The following is a 20,548-nucleotide window of genomic DNA, read 5'->3' as shown; positions in this document are numbered from 1 at the left end:
CTCGAAGTCGGTTCCTGTACACGCTTCTCTGTCGTTGAGCGCAAGGTGGTCAAACCCTAGCTGCGGGTTTAGATAGCTGCTCGACCCCGCACCGGACATGATGGGACTGCCACCGGAGGACACAAAGAAGTCCCGGGTGAGGCCTCCGGTCGCAGATCCGGTGCGCGCCGAGGGGTTCAACGCGCCCTGCTCGCCGTCGAAGCCGCCGCCGAGCCCCGCCATGAAGGAAACGGCGATGCAACGGCCGGATCTGCGGAGCTGGGGCAGCGAGAACGACGTCGAGAAGATGGATGCGGCAGGGGGAGGCGGTGTCGGGAAGAGGGCGGAGGCGGAGGTCCGAATGGAAGGGAGGAGTGCGGCGGGAGGTGAATGCGGCGGAGGTGAGGCGGAGAAGAATGACTGGGGTTTAGGGTTTCCACGGCGACGGCACTCCTTTTATACGCGGCGGTTTTGGTCGCGGGCCTCACACGAAATTCGGCCTGTACAAGGCCCGAAAGTTTTTGAGCCCGTTTACTTCCAAAAGGCCAAATGGCCAAATATTTCGCTTTTGGGCCGAATTTTTTTGGAAGTAATCACGGCCCTGATTCCTTCGGTGACTTGCTCTTGTCTGTGATTGGTCAAGCCAACGCTTATGCACTAAACACTGTCGATAGCAAATATATTTGTTACCTGCTGATTTCCTGAGCTGAGAGAAGAAATTATTTTCTGTTCGCTGATTGATAAATTGAAAGGTTTCTAATATATTTGCATGTGTCATGAAAGATGGCAATATTATTTTAGGTATAGTAGGCGTGTCTTTGTCATGTCATTACCAAACAGAATGATGTCCCAAATTGATTCGGCTTTAGTGGACTTCTCTAATAGAGAAATAAGATGATGAGCCACTGTGTTGGTTGGAGCACATACAAGAACTCTAGGTTTCTTAGCTCGTCACACGGAAATACATTATTACTGAAACTGTGATAGTGTTATCGATGTCGGGTGGGCCCTAAACCAATCGTACGAAATAGAAGAGTGCTCAGTTGCTGAAATACAGCTTGCTACTCCCTCCGTTCAAAATTATAAGTTATTCCAAGAATTTTAGAAAGTCAAAGTATTTTCAAGTTTGACCAAAAATATAGAGAGAAATATAAAGATTTATGTCATAAAATAGGTACACTATAAAAATATAACTAACAAAGAATCTAATGATACTTGGTTGGTACCAAAAATGTTATTATTTTACTATATAAATTTGGTCAAACTTTAAAAACTTTGACTCTCTAAAATTCTTGGAATAACTTATAATTTGGGACGGAGGGAGTACTATATTACACTAGGATGAATTAAGTCCAAACTGGACATTGGCAGCCTAAAAAATACTTGCTTTATTTTCTCCATCAGGCTGCAGCATATATTAAAAAAATCTATCAACGCAAAAAAACAAAATTATAGAGAAAGAAAGAGAGATGCCAATACTTGGGAGGACAAATAAATATTTGGGAGGACAATTGGATTCCAGCAAGTCACAACCTTAGAGTGTTAACACCAAGAGGGCGTAACTTACTGACCACAGTCAATGAACTTATTAATCCCATCACGGGGCTGTGGGATGAAGATCTGATAAAGGCTTTGTTTTGGTCAGTTGATGCAAATAGGATTCTGCAAATCCCTCCGAGGCCAGGAAGAGAGGATGTAGTGGCTTGGCATCATAACACTAATGGATTTTTCTCAGTTGGATCAGCATATCATCTCCAGTGGCTACACAAGTTTAGAAATCACCAAGTAAATCAACATGTTAGTGGAGTGGGTGATGAGAGAGTTTGGGTAAATCTATGGAAATTAGAGGTTCCTGCGAAGATTAATATTTTTGCCTGGACGGTAGTGCATGGTCTCATTCCATGTCATGGTATTCTGGCAAATCGACATATCGGAAACGTTGGGAGTTGTCCAGTATGTCAAGAGGGTGTGAAGATATTAAACATATGATGTTCCTCTGTATTAGAGCAAAGGAAATATGGGACCTGCTTGGATTCTCTAATGAGATACAGCAGATGGTGCAGGCCGATCGGTCAGGTTCAGTAGTGGTGGCGGAAATCATCAAGGGTTCAAAGCGTGTAGAGAATTTGAATCATATTGGTCTAGCTGAACTAATACTTACTGATGGATGGTATATGTGGTGGGAGCGCAGGAAGCTGACACATGGTGAGACTGTCCAAAAACCGGCAAGATCGGCTGTGGCAATTGCGACGCTAGCAAGCAACTACCAAAGTGCAGCAAAGAAGACAACCAAGGCGAGAGTGGGTTGGTCGAAGCCCCGGAGAACTATTTGATGCTAAATGTGGATGCAAGCTATAATCAAGAACGAAGCACCGGGAGTACGGAGCGGTCATTAGGGATTCAAATGGGCAGTTCATAGCTGCGGCGGCTAGATATTTTGAGCACGTGCTAGATGCACCGATGGCCGAGGCTTTGGCTCTCAGGGAAGGACTGGGATTAGCGAGCCAAATTGGATGCAACCTGTTAATGGTCCAGACAGATTGTATGGAAGTGGTGCAAGGAATGTCTGCAACCGCTAGTGGCCCAATTTATGAAGAATGTGTCCAAGGGTGGCAAGACTTTGGATCAATTTCTATTGATCATGTTCATCGAGAAGCCAATACAGTAGCTCATGAAATAGCTAGAGAAGCAATGGCATCGAAATTATCATGTAATTGGGTCGATGAACCCCCTAGTTTTATTCTAGAAGCTTTGGTTAATGATGTAACCCTGTTTGGAGATTAATAAAATGCGCCAAATGGCTTCCCTCAAAAAAAAAGAGAGATGCCAATACTACTTATATCATTATTACTTTTAGTCAATATGAAATTGATTATTCTAGACCTATCTTTGAAACCTCTCACCATTTGTTGCCAAATACATTCATCAATACTTAGATTAGCGAGGTGCATGATCTGGTACAACCTCTCCTGACTCATGCTGCACTCATGCGGCGATTTTGATAGCAAGGCATCCATCCACACTATATAACAATCCTCAAATTCACACACGAACCCACATAACCACTAGGACAGTGCAAAAGAAATTGTCGTTGAGGATTTCATCTAGACTCTCATAATAACATGAGATTGTGCTTGACAAATTCTTCCCCTTTGCTAGAGAAAGCTTGACACAGTATTAATTTAGCCAGCTTTGTTTGAGTGCATGGGGCGAAGTTACATATGTACTTGCGGGCGCATATGACCCCTCAAAATTCATATTTAATGATAAAGTCTAAAATTTCTTATATATGCACCTTCTATGACCGAAGTCTATGCACTTACAAGAAAGTTGCACCCTCTTTAATTTACTCTAGCTTTGCACCAACACAAGCATACATCAATATTTGGTCTTGAACAAAAGTTGATATGAAACATAGCATAGGTACAAGATCGCAAAAACATTATTCTTCCTATAAAAGTTGCATGTTTCTTTTACTCAACCGAGCCTCCTTTTCTCTCACCGCCTCAGCAGTAGCTTTTACTGCTCTATTTCTCCTCCCCCGCATATTATTTTTCTATCCCAAGGCAATTGTAGCCTCTGCGAGATAAATTCATGCGTAATAAACTGATAAATTCATGCGTCTAGAGTAACACTAGAGAAATTCAGCACATTCAAAACAAGGAAACTAGTTAATTCATGCCGCATGAGTAACACGACTTCATTCACCGTCCTCTATTTTGTCACAAATTAAACTGTTTTAGGATCTTGTTTGGCTGCACACATGTCCACCTCAATATACATATACTGTGGTTGATTAGAATGAAAAACTAACTATTTCTTACACCAATCCACTCCAACACACTTAGATAATTAACTAGTTCTCACAACACCACATGTGGATTCAGATTGATACGAAATTACAAATGCAGCTAAACATAGGCTCACTAATCCATTCCAACACACTTGGATTTTAAATTATTTTAAATTGATACGAAACTACCGAATGCAGCTAAACAAGACCTGTGGGACTCTGCCTCCAAGTTATGCCCCCATCCAAACATACATCAAGCACCTCAAGTTTGTCCCAAAGACCATAGGGCCACATTTCTGCATACATCAAGCCACAAACCATTCTGGGCGAAAACACCGAGACGTGCTTTGAAACAAATAGTAATATCCGTGGAGCATAAGGCAAGACCCCAGCAAATACCTCCCACTGGATGTAAGTCTGAGGTGGACAGCTATTTAATGCCGGAGAAAAGGATGCAAAATGCCAATGTTTACCTGTTTTAAGGTTCATAACAGGGCTAGCATCACACTAAACAAACAACACATTTTAAATGGTAAAAGGGCTATACAGAAGGAGAAAAATGGAGAGAGTTTTGTCCATAATTAAGGTCAGGACCAGAACTGTCCTCCTAAGGGACATTAGCTGAGCCCATCCGGATCCACAAACATCATCAATGAAACTTTGGTACATGAACAGCTCGAGTGCACATGCTTCCAGCTGTTACTTTCTAGTCGTCAAGCTCAACAAGCTGAGCTCTTCTCTCAGCTGCCTTCTTCCTGACAAAGATGCCCCACCGCATAGCAGCCTTGATCTTGAGCCACCCGACAACAGCTTTCCCAGGTGCACGGGTGCGGTCATCCTCATAGCTCAAGTTTGGTGAAGGTGCAGGCATGTATGAGGGGAAATTGAAGGCATCTTCAGTTAGGTTGGTTCCTGCACCACCCATGCTCAGAAGCCGCAACATTTGCTGCATTTCTTCGTTTTCCAGAATCTCATGGCTCCTCATCCTGATCTCCTCCGTCAGGTAGTCATCAATACCACCACAGTTCTCCTGTTGCTGTGGCCATTCTTCAAAAGGATTCAGGCCTGTTGGCTGCAAGGACTGGCCAAGTGCTGGGAATTCAAAACTTTGATGTTGCTGCGAAGGGCCCAGTGCTAGCATATTGGACCCTCTTGAAGCTTGACTCTGAAGGGATGAACCACTAAACTGGCTTTCAGGAGACACTGCACTCCTGTCATATTGCATGGTGATGTTTGCAGGAATGTTCGTGTTGGCTGCATATCTTGCTGACTGGTTTCCATTTGCATTGTATGCATTTCTAGTTCCATCTGCTGAACAGAAGTAATTCAGTGATGTCAGTACAGCATACGCATGGTAAAGTAATTAAATTCACGGCTCATGCAAATCATTTTCTATACGCATGGAATTAATTAAATTCACGAATCTACATCCATATCCCATAATCATAAGCAGTACCGTTTTCTATACACAACCGACAATTGTTGACTAAAAAGTATTTAAAATGTCATAAAGCAACAGCAACAGTATAAGGCAGCATTAGCGCAATTCCTGCCAGAGTTACTGATGCCATAATTCCAGTGTTGAGGATAACTGAACAATCCTACTTGACTGATCCCTGTTAGTATAATGTGGCATATGCAGAAGCATATCCATACTATGCAATCAGAACAGACAGCAGTGACCAAAAGAAAATGACGAGAAGTAAATCAATTGGGTTGTGTACACAAAGAATATAAACTATCAGAAAATTTTGTTGTCATTTTTGCACACCACTGTTGGGCCAGCAAGGATGAGTGGATAGGCTTAGACTGAAATCACTGGGCATGTCATGAGAAATGATAAAAGAACGGCACTGGGCAATGCTGTACAGTGTCACCACAAAGACCAACAAGTTGGAAAATCCCATCCAAAATGGATCAGGTGGCCACCATCAATAGCTTGTATTATTTTATTTCAATTTATGCTCTTTGCAATACTACCATGCAAATTCTCCTTAAAAACTCACGGCCACAAGAGTATGGATAAAACAAAAAGAAAAACTCAATAGGAAAAATCAGGATATGTCACCTTCATTCATAGTACCCGCCGAGGAAGTTAGTCCAGCTTTTGCTGGAAGGGACATTTGTTTCTGTGAATTGGTCGAACCATATGAAGCAGGATTGCTTGTTGAGGCAGCTGCAGCATCGCTTCGTGTTGTGACAGATTTCTTTTTCTGCTTGAAACTCAGGAGTGCCTTGCCATCATATTCTACAACTTGCATCCAGTCCTCATATGCTTTCTTTACCAATGCATCAGCATAGACCTGCAGTTTAACATGAGCACAAATACAAATATGTCAGTAGACTACTCTGGGATAGAGGATTTGGGTTCAAACCCTTCAGATTTAGCTAATAGATCCAAGAAACTTCCAAAGCAATCCCTGTCATACAAACAGTGATGGTATTATTCTTTGAAAAAGAATGTTGATTCTTTGCCTACTGAAATACACTACTGGTTACACTAGCAGAATATCAAACAGACGACACTATACAAATTTGTAAAGGTTTTTGACTTAAGGCATTGTAGTTGGTAGAGTCACAAAGGACACTAACCTTCTGATTGTCTGTGAGATTTTCAGCTGAAATGAACTGATCATCGGCACTCAAACCAGTGAACTCATAGATGTTATTGAATATTGCACCCACGTTTCTCGAGTCTCTAGCATAGTATACATAATGCTTTCCACTTAAGACACATGTCTTTGCATGCTCAACAAGGCTGTCCCACATCTTATTTGACATTCCACTGCCCAGAATCTACAGAAACAACAAGAGATGTCAAATCATATAGGAAATACCATAAATCACAATATGATGTCAAATTATATAGGAAATACCATAAATCACAATATAGTAAGTAATAACAGGTATCACAGAACTTACAGTACGTAATCTCTGCTGATCCCTAACAAGAAGCCGGAGAAAATCTTCAACTGTATAGATCCCACTAGCATTTAACTTCTTGTGGAATGCACCATCCTTGCCAATCTTTTCTAATCTCCAAACATCATCCTTCAGCGCAGGTGGGTAGTGCTTTTTGTACACTAATAATACAAAATCAGCATGCTTGGCGACTGATACAGATTCTAAAAATACAGGTAATTTTTGTATCATCTAATGAGTAAATCGACAATGTGTCACACATACATTCTCCTCTGTGATCCTTAACGGGGAAAGCTTCTGTCTTGGCTTCTCGGACACGAATGCCTTCATAAAAGCCAGGAGCAATCCTCAGCCCAAGTCTGAATTTCCTGCTTCTTATCCAGCTGGAGTTGTCAGTGAAGGTAAGCTCCCCTATGGTTCCAACACCTTCTTTAAGAGTCACTTGCAGGTCACCTGTCAAAAGAGGCCTCTTCCCTTCACGCTCCTTGACAATATTACTTTCAAACTCTTCTTCTGTCCAATCCTCATCTTCCTCTTTATTAAAGTCGCCCTCAAGCACAAGGATATCCAGTTTTGCAAACGACTCAGGTCCTGAAGTAACAACACATCCAGTGTTTGCATCCAACAGCACGACATGTATAGCTGCGCCCTGCTCACCTTCAACTTTCCCACCAGTGAAGATTGGAAGAGCCAACTGACTTCTGAACTGAAGCTGAAGATTTCTTCCATCAGGGCCTTCAATTCTTTTGGGGGAGGATCTGTTTTCATTGATATTAGTTTCATAACCCAAGAGCCTTTAGTGTGGTAATATCACAATAGCAATAATAAATCTCAATTTCCAAGACAGAACATCTCCCAAGCGTCACCATGAAGAGTAAGTTGATTTTTTTTTTACCTTCCTTGAATAGCAGGACCCAGTTTGGCTAAAGCACGCTCTACTTCTTCACTTACCTAGGACCAGAAATAGAATGGATCAAATATGTCAATAAGGATATGTATACACAATTTGCATATAAACTAAAATAAGTCACAACAGAAATTTGACTCACCACTCTTCGGAGAATGGGCTCGAGCGATGAACAGAGCTTCTGCAAACTGTCCATCTTGAGAGCTTCCACAATGACACTGAAAAATGTTTCATTAGTTAAGCAACAAACATATTTGTAGTTTGAAGGGTGGTAGATTAAAAACTGTAACTTATCACTAAACTCTACAAAATTAATTTTATGTATCATCAGCATCTCATTCATTCCATCTAATATATTAGCTAACCGGCCCCTAACTGTGCACCCCAACTCAGTTCCCACACTGATATAGGCCTGGCTGGCAGATCTCCAGCACCAAAACCTCTTTATTCCCAAGAAAGTTGGGGCATGCTAGAGATGAAACCCAACACCAGGCACCAAAGTGAACAAAGAAAGACATAACAGGGTAAAATCAGAAGGAAAACGAGGTATGAGAGTAGAGTGATAACCTAGGTCATGATTTTGGCATGGATTGACAATCTATAACTCATGTAAACAAACTATTGATTTCTGAGTCAGGAGAATTGTCTCAATAACAGCATGGCATAACTAGCCTTCTAGCCAGGCCAATTTAAGTTACCAATTGTCTGCATGGTTAAATGCAAAAAAATATGCTAATATTGAACTTTAGTTCTATAAGCACTGGAACATCCAATTTCTACAGCATAATGCCTTTACCATCTTTGCTTATGGTGCTCTGACTGAGCTGGAGAGCACCCAACAGCCAAAAGAGCAAACACTCAGAACTACCAAAAAAAATCCCTTTCGCATGGACCAGAGTAGGTTCATAATTATCCACTTAGGACACTTCCTTTTTGTAGCAATTCGTACCTCATCTCAGAACAAAAGGTAGTTTCCACATGTACCAAACCAAACTCCTGTTGGAGCTTGGTCCGACGGTTAATCAAATCAACAAAAAGACTCATAGGCCACTTCCTTTTCCTGCACTCATTTGTACCGAACTACTGATACTAAGCTTAACAGCAACAACACTAGCATAGTAATCACTGCTACTTCCGCCAGTCATCTCAATCAATCAAAGCAAAGCAGGGGTTTCATATTTCTTCCCGTCTCAAACCGGCAACAACCTAAGGCATGGAACCTAACCAATGAAAAAACTCTAGTTAGCAGAATCAAAGCATTAACACACGCGCACCTAGCCAGGGCGGGGACGCGCGGGCGCTTGGGCGCATGGTCGTCGTCGTCGCCGCTACCGGTGGGGTCCAGCCCACGCTTGGACCCCGACCGCTGAAGTCGTCCCGGGCGCTGCATCGCGCCGGAACCCTAACCCTAGCCTCCCCCTCAGCTCCTAGTGCCCTCCTCCAGCCTTCCGCTGCGCGCCCGTCAGATCTGCGCCCATTAGAAACCAAGGTGAAAAAAAAAATCCCCAAAATAAGCACCAGGAGTGCAGGGACGCAAGCCGAAGCGAAGCGAAGCGGCGTGGTACCGAATCGGCGCCGCCGGCGCGGAGTACAACACTCTCCTGCGGAATCGCGAGGCCGAGCTGCTGCGAGAGATCTGCGCTCTGGGGAGTGTGGCGGAGCGGGGCGGAGAGCGAGCGCCGCTCTGCGTGGGTGCTGTGCTTGTTGTGCTGCCTCTGGCAAATGGGTTTGTTTACTTGCGTGCTTCGCCTACCCGGCCGCAAGCCACTCCGGCACGGCTCTCGCTCGCTGACTGTCCGGGCCCACGAGATCGGAGGTCCGGCACCAACGGACAATGACAAGCGGGTCCTGGAAGCAGAGGCTCCACGTGTCAGTGCGCGGGTGGAATAGTGGGGGTTGACAAGGTGGGTGACCTGGTGGTGGGGCGCATGCCGACGGCGGCGGCTACGGGTAAAGATGGCCGGACCAGATGATAGGATATTTCGTGCTCTATATTGGGGCGTTGCGGACTGCCGCTCATTATTCGAACTTCACTGACTGGTGGGTCATGTTGCGCTGGGTCCTATTCGTCGGTGATGTCTCAGGCAGCATGAGCCGACATCGATGACAGGTGGACCTCGGCAATGGCGTCCCACCAATCAGTGGGGTGGGTTTTCAGTTCGTGGTTGGTGAAAAAACACATAAGGTCAGTCTCAATGCATAGTTTCATGGCACAGTTAACAAAACTATAAACTAGGTAACCGAGCCATATGAGTTTCATGGAGATGAAACTTCTCTCTCATCTGATGAAACTCCTTCATTTAATGACCCTGCCAAGTCAGCAATTTTGCTTATGTGGCACCCTATTTAATGTGCATGACACTCTTACGAAACATGCATTGAGACTGGCCTAAGGTCTTGATTGGATGTAGTTGTAATTCGCATCAATCCATATGTATTGGGGTGAGTTAGAGTGGAACTTGAACTAAATTCTACTCTAAATCACTCCAACACATGTGGATTGAGGTGAATCTAACAACATCCAAACAAGACCTCAATAGGTGGGGCGGGGACGCGCGACACTGTACCTAGTCAAAGATGTACGGATCTTATGTGGCGTTTGGGATCCCGATCCTGTCACTCTGTGGCCACTCGTACTGGGACTGGGAGGTGTGGGAGCCTAGGGCCTGCCGGCCTGGTATTTCTGGCCAATACGCCGTCAGCAGCACAGTGCAAAGTGGAAAGTGAGGTGCGCTGGTACTATGTTTGGACACAAATTGAACCTGGCAAAAGGTTTTCCTACTCCTCCATTTGGTAGGACAGCTTTGTGTCAAATTCATTCAACTATCCTGATTGATATCTATACCCTCCTTCTAGAAAAAAAAGAGAACTTGTAGCACATAACTAGTAAAAGTGACTTTAGATACCCCTCAAAAGTACTAGTGGACAATGATAAATAGTGCTAAACAGCGCCGATACAATGTCATAAAATGGTACAATATCTTTTTTCAATAAATTTTTAATGTTATAACATCTTTCTCGGTAGGATCGAGAGATCACATCACTTAACTTATATGGTAACTTACTAGTGGACAATGATAAATAGTGCTAAACAGCGCCGATACAATGTCATAAAATGGTACAATATCTTTTTTCAATAAATTTTTAATGTTCGTAGGATCGAGAGATCACATCACTTAACTTATATGGTAACTTTGTTACCACTGATTAGAAAAGTTCCAGGCATACCTTACTATGTTTGTCCTGATTCGTGCTTGTGTGTTTGCCATCTTCTTTGCTGCCAGCAAAGGAGAGATTTAGAAAACAATCCATTTATAAAACTTGAGGTTTAGAAAAGGAATGCACCATGAGTGTGGTGACATTGTGTCACAAATTAATTAACGATGACAAGGGGCAAATCTATAGAAAAATAGAGAGTAAATGTGCCTTATGCTTCCTTCAAACCTCCTAAGCCCCCCCTCCCCCCTCCCTTAAAATTTAGGAGGAGCTTACGGAAGGGACTCTAAGGTTGTAGAGGTAGTAGCGAGCTTGAGCCAAACTCACCCACCATTGGATCTGCTCCTAGAAGTCACACAAGACACCATAAAAAACATGAGGAAAAGAAGCAGAAGGCGCACCCACTGCAGACGACAGATCTGGCATCAATAAGTTGTGAAATAGGATATGCTTGAAGGGAGGTGAAGTAGTGAAGAAGGGTGAGTTGTATCGCTGCCACCTCTAGCAAAGATAATCGCAAGGAATGTAACTGTGGATGCGAGCAACAAGGCTCTAAGGTGTGCAAGAGCTCTGAGAGGAATGAGGCGATAAAGAATGGGCGGCGGCTGGGTGAGGCGTGAGAAATCGATGATGGGTGGTCACGAGTTTATATACATGAGTAGAGAGAAGATGGACCGTTTGATCAAGGTTTTCAAGGGATCATAAGATACTAGGGTTTTAAAGGAGTTACAAGAGTATATGAACCGTTAGATGAAGATTTGATGATCACACATGGTCGCTAATGTAAGACATATTATGTGAAAACGGACATTGGGCCTAGCCGGCCTTTTGTATAGGACTTGGGTTCTGTGAACGATGCTAAACATTATTTCTACAGTGTTATAGCACAGCACCGGCGCGAGGTACGAGTGCGGTCACGACGCGGCGTGTGACCTGGACATCCACATCAGTTGCGCGCACGTGCATAAGTTATGGGAGATCGGTGGCAAAGAGTTCTTGCTCTTGACAAGCCCTCGTTGGGTGCCGAAGGCTCTATGATGCGTGCGACGACGCCACGTGTGGGTTAGTCTACCACTAGCCAACTTCGACCACGACATCCACTTTGTGTTGCACAAGCCTGTCGAAGATCTTGAACCTTGTCGGACTCTCCTTCAAGCTGTGCATGGGCATGGGCAAAGATGATCTGCCATGCGCCCTCCATGCCAACAAGACCGAGGGGCGCCACTGCACAAACCGCAGGAGCTGGTTCTACTACTCCATCAACATTGAGGTGGTGTTTCTGCATGTGGCGTGTGTCAGGGACCTGGCTGCTTGCAAGAGCTTTAGCTTCGCCAACGTGTCCTTCTGGGACTGAGCGCATCCTCGCTGATTGCTTCATCAAGGCCTCAGCCGACGATGCCTCCCACATCTATAGTAGCAAGAGGATGGTTCCCCTTAAGGGGCATATGCTCCCATCCCCATTGTCATTAGATACGTATATAGGATGGGTGCACTATATGAGTGATCTCTATATATCCAACAGTATTGGGATAGAAGCAATTTTGCTAGGTGAAGCTTTGCCTCAGCATCCTCTATTTTATAGTACGTGTCGTCATCGACGTCATCTTTGGGGACCCGATAGCCATGATCGTGCTGGTCTACCAGGTAGTTTTCTCCAGTGAGGTAGCGAGTAACTGTCCACCGTTCATCGTCATCAATGTCTCATTTTATCATCGGTTTGCACATGTTGGCTTTCGTATCGATTCTATGAACCATTAGAACTAGTATTTAACTGATGACCCTATCATCACTACTACAGAATATGTATTCACCGTCGGCTCCAGAACCCCCTTCACTAACAGTTTTGGCCCTCAGCACTGAAAGTCGGCGGTGATGCCCAATGTTATTACCGCCGGTTAGGAAACCAACTGTGATAAAAAGTAATCACCACGGTTCGTGTTACCAGCTGAAGGTGATAATGATTTTTAGAAATTCCAAAATCGAGTCAAAAAAGTAGAATATCTTGTGTTAGTTGTGCGGCACCCTAGTGCGGCACCCTCGTGGCTTGTGTGATCCTTATCTTGCTTAGCTTAGCTTATCTTTTAGAGGTAAGTAGTGCCATAGACTTGGTGTATTTCATTAGAGACTATAGAAACTAGTTTGGGTAGGAGTTTTGCATGCCCCATATAGAGCTAGTGCCAAATTCGCTTTGCTTTCTTATATACTAGTCAAGTGCTTTTAGTGTTGTTGTAGAAAATTTTATTAGGCTATTCACCCTCTCTCTAGCCATTAGGACCTTTCACCAGAGTCTTCTTTTCTCTCACCGCCTTAGCAGTAGCTTTCATTTCTGAAAGCTCTTGTTTGGTTTTGGTGTATTGATGAAACCCGAAGTGCTAACCCTTGGCTCTAAGTGAATTTGAGATAGGGTAGCACATTCCAAGTGGTGGAGCGAATGATGAAGATCATGATGATGGTGGTGATGGCCATGGTGATGATCAAGTGCTCGAGTTTGGAAAAGAAGAAAGAGAAAAAAATAAAAAGCTCAAGCCAAAGGTATATTTGATAGGAGCTCTTTGTTTTCATGGTCAAGACACTTAGTGTGATCACATTTAGGATCAATAGTCGTACTATGAAGATGGGTGAAACTTATATTGAAATGTGGTTGTCACAGTGCCACTAGATGCTCTAACTCATTGCATGTGCATTAGGATCTAGTGGAGAGCTAACAACCATTAGATCTCTACGTGGTTCACCAATACAAGCATACATCAATATTTGATAACAAAAGTTGATATGACACATAGCATAGGTACAAGGTTGCAAAAACCATTATTCTTCCAACCAAAGTTCCACGGTTTCTTTTACTCAAAAACACAGCCTCCTTTTCTCTCAACGCCTGAGCAGTGCTTTTACTGCTCTATTTCTCCTCCCCTGCATATTATTTTTTGTCCCAAAGCAATTGTAGCCTCTGCAAGATAACGCCACATGTAAAATTGATGAATTTAGAACTCGGCATCCGAACCTAGTTGGTAAGTGAAGGGATAATTAGTGAGTTTAGGCTAGCCTAACATAACATTTCAATCTCACAGAGCTGCGCCCTAACCCTACTCAGCACATTCCCTATGTTCACACAGTGGTAAACGCTTCACTTGTCATTTTCGATTACATTTTCCCATAAATGGTAAAGTAATAAATATATGCCATGTTGAATAAAGAAATTTAGAACATTAAAACTAGTTCTTATGTCCCATAAAAAGAGTATTCTCGCTTCCTAAGAAATCAACTATCTTTAACTTTGACCAAATATATGTAACAAAATATTAATACTTATGATACATAACTACTATTGTTAGATAGATCTTTAAATATATTTTAATAATAAACTTAATTTAGATATTTAAATATTACTAATATTTTCTACAAATCTAATTAAACTTAAAAAGGTTTTACTAGCACAAATCATATGAGTAGTAAACTGATAAATTCATGCGTCTTGAGTAACACTAAAGAAATTCAGCACATGGAAAACAAGGAAACTGGTAAATTCATGCCGCAAGAGTGACTTCATTCACCGTCCTCTATTTTGTCGCAAACTAAATGCACACATGTCCACCTCAATTTACAAATACTTTGGTTGATTAGAATGAAAAATTAACTATTTCTCACACCAACCCACTCCAACACAATTGGATAATTAACTAATTCTCACAACACATGTGGATTCAGAGTGATACGAAATTACAAGTGCAGCTAAACATAGGCTCACCGATCCACTCCAACACACGTAGATTTTAAATTGATACGAAATTACCAAATGCAGCTAAACAAGACCTACGTGGGACTCCGCCTCCAAGTTATGCCCCCATCCAAACATACATCAAGCACCTCAAGTTTGTCCCAAAGACCATAGGGCCACATTTCTGCATACATCAAGCCACAAACCATTCTGGACGAAAACACCGAGACGTGCTTTGAAACAATAGTAATATCCGTGGAGCATAAGGCGGAGCCCAGCAAATACCTCCCACTGGATGTAGTCTGTGGACCGCTATTTAATGCCGGAGAAAAGGATGCAGAATGCCAATGTTTACCAGTTTTGAATTCTGTAACAAATGCATGTACAGAGTTCAGGTTAAGGTTCATAACATGGCTAGCATCACACTAAACAAACAGCACATTTTAAATGGTAAAAGAGCTATACAAAAGGAGAAAAATGGAAAGTGTTTTGTACATAATTAAGCTCAGGACCAGAACTGTCCTCCTAAGGGGCATTAGCTGAGCCCATCCGGATCCACAAACATCATCAATGAAACTTTGGTACATGAACAGCTCGAGGGCACGTGCTTCCAGCTGTTACTTTCTAGTCGTCTAGCTCAACAAGCTGAGCTCTTCTCTCAGCTGCCTTCTTCCTGACAAAGATGCCCCACCGCATAGCAGCCTTGATCTTGAGCCACCCGACAACGGCTTTCCCAGGTGCGCGGGTGCGGTCATCCTCATAGCTCAAGTTTGGTGAAGGTGCAGGCATGTATGAGGGGAAATTGAAGGCATCTTCAGTTAGGTTGGTTCCTGCACCACCCATGCTCAGAAGCCGCAACATTTGCTGCATTTCTTCGTTTTCCAGAATCTCATGGCTCCTCATCCTGATCTCCTCCATCAGGTAGTCATCAACACCGCCACGGTTCTCCTGTTGCTGTGGCCATTCTTCAAAAGGATTCAGGCCTGTTGGCTGCAAAGACTGGCCAAGTGCTGGGAATTCAAAACTTTGATGTTGCTGCGAAGGGCCCAGTGCTAGCATATTGGACCCTCTTGAAGCTTGACTCTGAAGGGATGAACCACTAAACTGGCTTTCAGGAGACACTGCACTCCTGTCATATTGCATGGTGATGTTTGCAGGAATGTTCTGTGTGTTGGCTGCATATCTTGCTGACTGGTTTCCATTTGCATTGTATGCATTTCTAGTTCCATCTGCTGAACAGAAGTAATTCAGTGATGTCAGTACAGCATACGCATGGTAAAGTAATTAAATTCACAGCTCATGCAAATCATTTTCTATACGCATGGAATTAATTAAATTCACGAATCATGTAAACTGCACATCCATATCCCATAATCATAAGCAGTATCGTTTTCTATACACAACCGACAATTGTTGACTAATAAGTATTTAAAATGTCATAAAGCAACAGCAACAGTATAAGGCAGCATTAGTGCAATTCCTGCCAGAGTTACTGATGCCATAATTCCAGTGTTGAGGATAACTGAACAATCCTACTTGACTGATCCCTGCTAGTATAATGTGGCATATGCAGAAGCATATCCATACCATGCAATCAGAACAGACAGCAGTGACCAAAAAAAATGATGAGAAGTAAATCAATTGGGTTGTGTACACAAAGAATATAAACTATCAGAAAATTTTGTTGTCACTTTTGCACACCACTGTTGGGCCAGCAAGGATGGGTGGATAGGCTTAGACTGAAATCACTGGGCATGTCATGAGAAATGATAAAAGAAGGGCACTGGGCAATGCTGTACAGTGTCACCACAAAGACCAACAAGTTGGAAAATCCCATCCAAAATGGATCAGGTGGCCACCATCAATAGCTTATATTATTTTATTTCAATTTATGCTCTTTGCAATACTATCATGCAAATTCTCCTTAAAAACTCATGGCCACTAGAGTATGGATAAAACAAAAAGAAAAACTCAATAGGATAAATCAGGATATGTCACCTTCATTCATAGTACCCACAGAGGAAGTTTGTCCAGCTTTTGCTGGAAGGGACATTTGTTTCTGTGAATTGGTCGAACCATATGAAGCAGGATTGCTTGTTGAGGCAGCTGCAGCATCGCTTCTTGTTGTGACAGATTTCTTTTTCTGCTTGAAGCTCAGGAGTGCCTTGCCATCATATTCTACAACTTGCATCCAGTCCTCATATGCTTTCTTTACCAATGCATCAGCATAGACCTGCAGTTTAACATGAGCACAAATACAAATATGTCAGTAGACTACTCTGGGATAGAGGATTTGGGTTCAAACCCTTCAGATTTAGCTAATAGATCCTAGAAACTTCCAAAGCAATCCCTGTCATACAAACAGTGATGGTATTATTCTTTGAAAAAGAATGTTGATTCTTTGCCTACTGAAATACTCTACTGGTTACATTAGCAGAATATCAAACAGACGACACTATACAAATTTGTAAAGGTTTTTGACTTAAGGCATTGTGGTTGGTAGGGTCGCAAAGGACACTAACCTTCTGATTGTCTGTGAGATTTTCAGCTGAAATGAACTGATCATCGGCGATCAAACCAGTGAACTCATAGATGTTATTGAATATTGCACCCACGTTTCTCGAGTCTCTAGCATAGTATACATAATGCTTTCCACTTAAGACACATGTCTTTGCATGCTCAACAAGGCTGTCCCACATCTTATTTGACATTCCACTGCCCAGAATCTACAGAAACAAGAGATGTCAAATCATATAGGAAATACCATAAATCACAATATGATGTCAAATTATATAGGAAATACCATAAATCACAATATAGTAAGTAATAACAGGTATCACAGAACTTACACTACGTAATCTCTGCTGATCCCTAACAAGAAGCCGGAGGAAGTCTTCAACTGTATAGATCCCATTAGCATTTAACTTCTTGTGGAATGCACCATCCTTGCCAATCTTTTCTAATCTCCAAACATCATCCTTCAGCGCAGGTGGGTAGTGCTTTTTGTACACTAATAAATACAAAATCAGCATGCTTGGCAACTGATACAAATTCTAAAAATACAGGTAATTTTTATATCATCTAATGAGTAAATAAACAATGTGTCACACATACATTCTCCTCTGTGATCCTTAACGGGGAAAGCTTCTGTCTTGGCTTCTCGGACACGAACGCCTTCACAAAAGCCAGGAGCAATCCTCAGCCCAAGTCTGAATTTCCTGCTTCTTATCCAGCTGGAGTTGTCAGTGAAGGTAAGCTCCCCTATGGTTCCAACACCTTCTTTAAGAGTCACTTGCAGGTCACCTGTCAAAAGAGGCCTCTTCCCTTCACGCTCCTTGACAATATTACTTTCAAACTCTTCTTCTGTCCAATCCTCATCTTCCTCTTTATTAAAGTCGCCCTCAAGCACAAGGATATCCAGTTTTGCAAACGACTCAGGTCCTGAAGTAACAACACATCCAGTGTTTGCATCCAACAGCACGACATGTATAGCTGCTCCCTGCTCACCTTCAACTTTCCCACCAGTGAAGATTGGAAGAGCCAACTGACTTCTGAACTGAAGCTGAAGATTTCTTCCATCAGGGCCTTCAATTCTCTTGGGGGAGGATCTGTTTTCATTGATATTAGTTTCATATCCCAAGAGCCTTTAGTGTGGTAATATCACAATAGCAATAATAAATCTCAATTTCCAAGACAGAACATCTCCCAAGCGTCACCATGAAGAGTAAGTTGATTTTTTTTTTTTACCTTCCTTGAATTCTAGCAGGACCCAGTTTGGCTAAAGCACGCTCTACTTCTTCACTTACCTAGGACCAGAAATAGAATGGATCAAATATGTCAATAAGGATATGTATACACAATTTGCATATAAACTAAAATAAGTCCAACAGAAATTTGACTCACCACTCTTCGGAGAATGGGCTCGAGCGATGAACAGAGCTTCTGCAAACTGTCCATCTTGAGAGCTTCCACAATGACACTGAAAAATGTTTCATTAGTTAAGCAACAAACATATTTGTAGTTTGAAGGGTGGTAGATTAAAAACTGTAACTTATCACTAAACTGTACCAAAATTACTTTTATGTATCATCAGCATCTCATTTGACTAAAATCATTCCATCTAATATATTAGCTAACTGGCCCCTAACTGTGCACCCCAACTCAGTTCCCACACTGATATAGGCCTGACTGGCAGATCTCCAGCACCAAAACCTCTTTATTCCCAAGAAAGTTGGGGCATGCTAGAGATGAAACCCAACACCAGGCACCAAAGTAAACAAAGAAAGACATAACAGGGTAAAATAAGAAGGAAAAAGAGGTATGAGAGTAGAGTGATAACCTAGGTCATGATTTTGGCACGGATTGACAATCTATAACTCATCTAAACAAACTATTGATTTCTGAGTCAGGAGAATTATCTCAATAACAGCATGGCATAACTAGCCTTCTAGCCAGGCCAATTTAAGTTACCCACTGTCTGCATGGTTAAATGCAAAAAATATGCTAATATTGAACTTTAGTTCTATAAGCACTGGAACATCCAATTTCTACAGCATAATGCCTTTACCATCTTTGCTCTAAGTGATATGGCGCTCTGACTGAGCTGGAGAGCAGTAGAGCACCCAGCAGCCAAAAGAGCAAACACTCAGAACTACCAAAAAAAATCCCTTTCGCATGGACCAGAGTAGGTTCATAATTATCCACTTAGGACACTTCCTTTTTCTAGCAATTCGTACCTCATCTCAGAACAAAGGGTAGTTTCCACATGTACCAAACCAAACTCCTGTTGGAGCTTGGTCCGACAGTTAATCAAATCAACAAAAAGACTCATAGGCAACTCCTTTTCCTGCACTCATTTGTACCGAACTACTGATACTCAGGGGCGACGCCACACTATGTTTGGGTGGTGCACCGGCACCAGGTAAAAAAATATATTTACTACCATTAACCTATTTTTACCATATAAATTAGTTGAAATTAGTATATTTCTACGTGGTTCTGAATACTGTGCACCACTGTAAATTTTAAGATGGCTTCGCCCCTGCTGATACTAAGCTTAACAGGAACAACACTAGCATAGTAATCACTGCTACTTCCGCCAGTCATCTCAATCAATCAAAGCAAAGCAGGGGTTTCATATTTCTTCCCGTCTCAAACCGGCAACAACCTAAGGCATGGAACCTAACCAATGACAAAACTCTAGGTAGCAGAATCAAAGCATTAACACACGCGCACCTAGCGAGGGCGGGGACGCGCGGGCGCTTGGGCGCATGCTCGTCGTCGTCGCCGCCACCGGTGGGGTCCAGCCCGCGCTTGGACCCCGACCGCTGAAGTCGTCCCGGGCGCTGCATCGCGCCGGAACCCTAACCCTAGCCTCCCCCTCAGCTCCCAGTGCCCTCCTCCAGCCTTCCGCTGCGCGCCCGTCAGATCTGCGCCCATTACAAACCCAGGTGAAAAAAATCCCCAAAATAACCACCAGGAGTGCAGCGACGCAAGCCGAAGCGAAGCGAAGCGGCGTGGTACCGAATCTGCCCCGCCGGCGAGGAGTACAACACTCTCCGGCGGAATCGCGAGGCCGAGCTGCTGCGAGAGATCTGCGCTCTGGGCCTCTGGGGAGTGTGGCGGAGCGGGGCGGAGAGCGAGCGCCGCTCTGCGTGGGTGCTGTGCTTGTGCTGCCTCTCGCGAGCCTCCGCCTTTGTTTACGGCTCAAATGGTTTGTTTACTTGCCGTGCTTCGCCTACCCGGCCGCAAGCCACTCCGGCACGGCTCTCGCTCGCTGACTGTCCGGGCCCACGAGATCGGAGGTCCGGCACCAACGGACAATGACAAGCGGGTCCCGGCAGCATCGGATCCACGTGTCAGTGCGCGGGTGGAATAGTGGGGGTTGACAAGGTGGGTGACCTGGTGGTGGGGCGCATGCCGACGGCGGCGGCTACGGGTAAAGATGGCCGGACCAGATGATAGGATATTTCGTGCTCTATATTGGGGCGTTGCGGACTGCCGCTCATTATTCGAA

General features: G+C 43.3%; 2 protein-coding genes across 4 annotated transcripts; both read right to left on the bottom strand.

Annotated features, from left to right (window-relative positions):
- Positions 4,138-9,326, bottom strand: LOC110434623 (calmodulin-binding protein 60 D-like). Of its 2 annotated transcripts, none has more exons than XM_021459021.1 (9): positions 9,167-9,326; positions 8,876-9,069; positions 7,744-7,819; positions 7,590-7,645; positions 6,959-7,452; positions 6,695-6,855; positions 6,365-6,568; positions 5,841-6,075; positions 4,138-5,083 (listed from the first exon to the last, which is right to left on the bottom strand). In XM_021459021.1, the coding sequence occupies exons 2-9, from the start codon at positions 8,989-8,991 to the stop codon at positions 4,479-4,481; spliced, it is 1,947 nt and encodes a 648-aa protein (XP_021314696.1). In that variant the 5' UTR covers positions 8,992-9,069; positions 9,167-9,326; the 3' UTR covers positions 4,138-4,478. The 2 variants fall into 2 exon arrangements, with proteins under 2 accessions (XP_021314696.1, XP_021314697.1); XM_021459022.1 differs by having other exon boundaries at positions 4,206-5,080.
- LOC8072588 (calmodulin-binding protein 60 B) lies at positions 14,868-20,228 on the bottom strand. 2 transcript variants are annotated; one of them, XM_002452246.2, is made up of 9 exons: positions 20,056-20,228; positions 19,768-19,961; positions 18,436-18,511; positions 18,280-18,338; positions 17,647-18,140; positions 17,382-17,542; positions 17,055-17,258; positions 16,531-16,765; positions 14,868-15,764 (listed from the first exon to the last, which is right to left on the bottom strand). In XM_002452246.2, the coding sequence occupies exons 2-9, from the start codon at positions 19,881-19,883 to the stop codon at positions 15,157-15,159; spliced, it is 1,953 nt and encodes a 650-aa protein (XP_002452291.1). In that variant the 5' UTR covers positions 19,884-19,961; positions 20,056-20,228; the 3' UTR covers positions 14,868-15,156. The 2 variants fall into 2 exon arrangements, with proteins under 2 accessions (XP_002452291.1, XP_021314811.1); XM_021459136.1 differs by having other exon boundaries at positions 14,868-15,761.

Source organism: Sorghum bicolor, chromosome 4, assembly GCF_000003195.3.
Source record: "Sorghum bicolor cultivar BTx623 chromosome 4, Sorghum_bicolor_NCBIv3, whole genome shotgun sequence".
Lineage (NCBI taxonomy): Eukaryota > Viridiplantae > Streptophyta > Magnoliopsida > Poales > Poaceae > Sorghum > Sorghum bicolor.
The sequence above is the reverse complement of the archived record's forward strand: the minus strand, read 5'-3'. Positions and strand labels throughout refer to the sequence as shown.

What these genes read in the sequence shown, in the direction of transcription:
- LOC110434623 (XM_021459021.1), bottom strand. Translation starts at nt 8,991, where the DNA reads ATGCAGCGCCCGGGACGACTTCAGCGGTCGGGGTCCAAGCGTGGGCTG. An exon ending in ATCAGCAGAGATTACGTACT is followed by an intron (nt 6,569 to 6,694) that starts GTAAGTTCTGTG and finishes TTGTTTCTGTAG; the next exon opens with ATTCTGGGCAGTGGAATGTC. An exon ending in ATCTCACAGACAATCAGAAG is followed by an intron (nt 6,076 to 6,364) that starts GTTAGTGTCCTT and finishes GTTAAACTGCAG; the next exon opens with GTCTATGCTGATGCATTGGT.
- LOC8072588 (XM_002452246.2), bottom strand. Translation starts at nt 19,883, where the DNA reads ATGCAGCGCCCGGGACGACTTCAGCGGTCGGGGTCCAAGCGCGGGCTG. An exon ending in CGCGTCCCCGCCCTCGCTAG is followed by an intron (nt 18,512 to 19,767) that starts GTGCGCGTGTGT and finishes AACATTTTTCAG; the next exon opens with TGTCATTGTGGAAGCTCTCA. An exon ending in CCTGCTAGAATTCAAGGAAG is followed by an intron (nt 18,141 to 18,279) that starts GTAAAAAAAAAA and finishes CAATGAAAACAG; the next exon opens with ATCCTCCCCCAAGAGAATTG.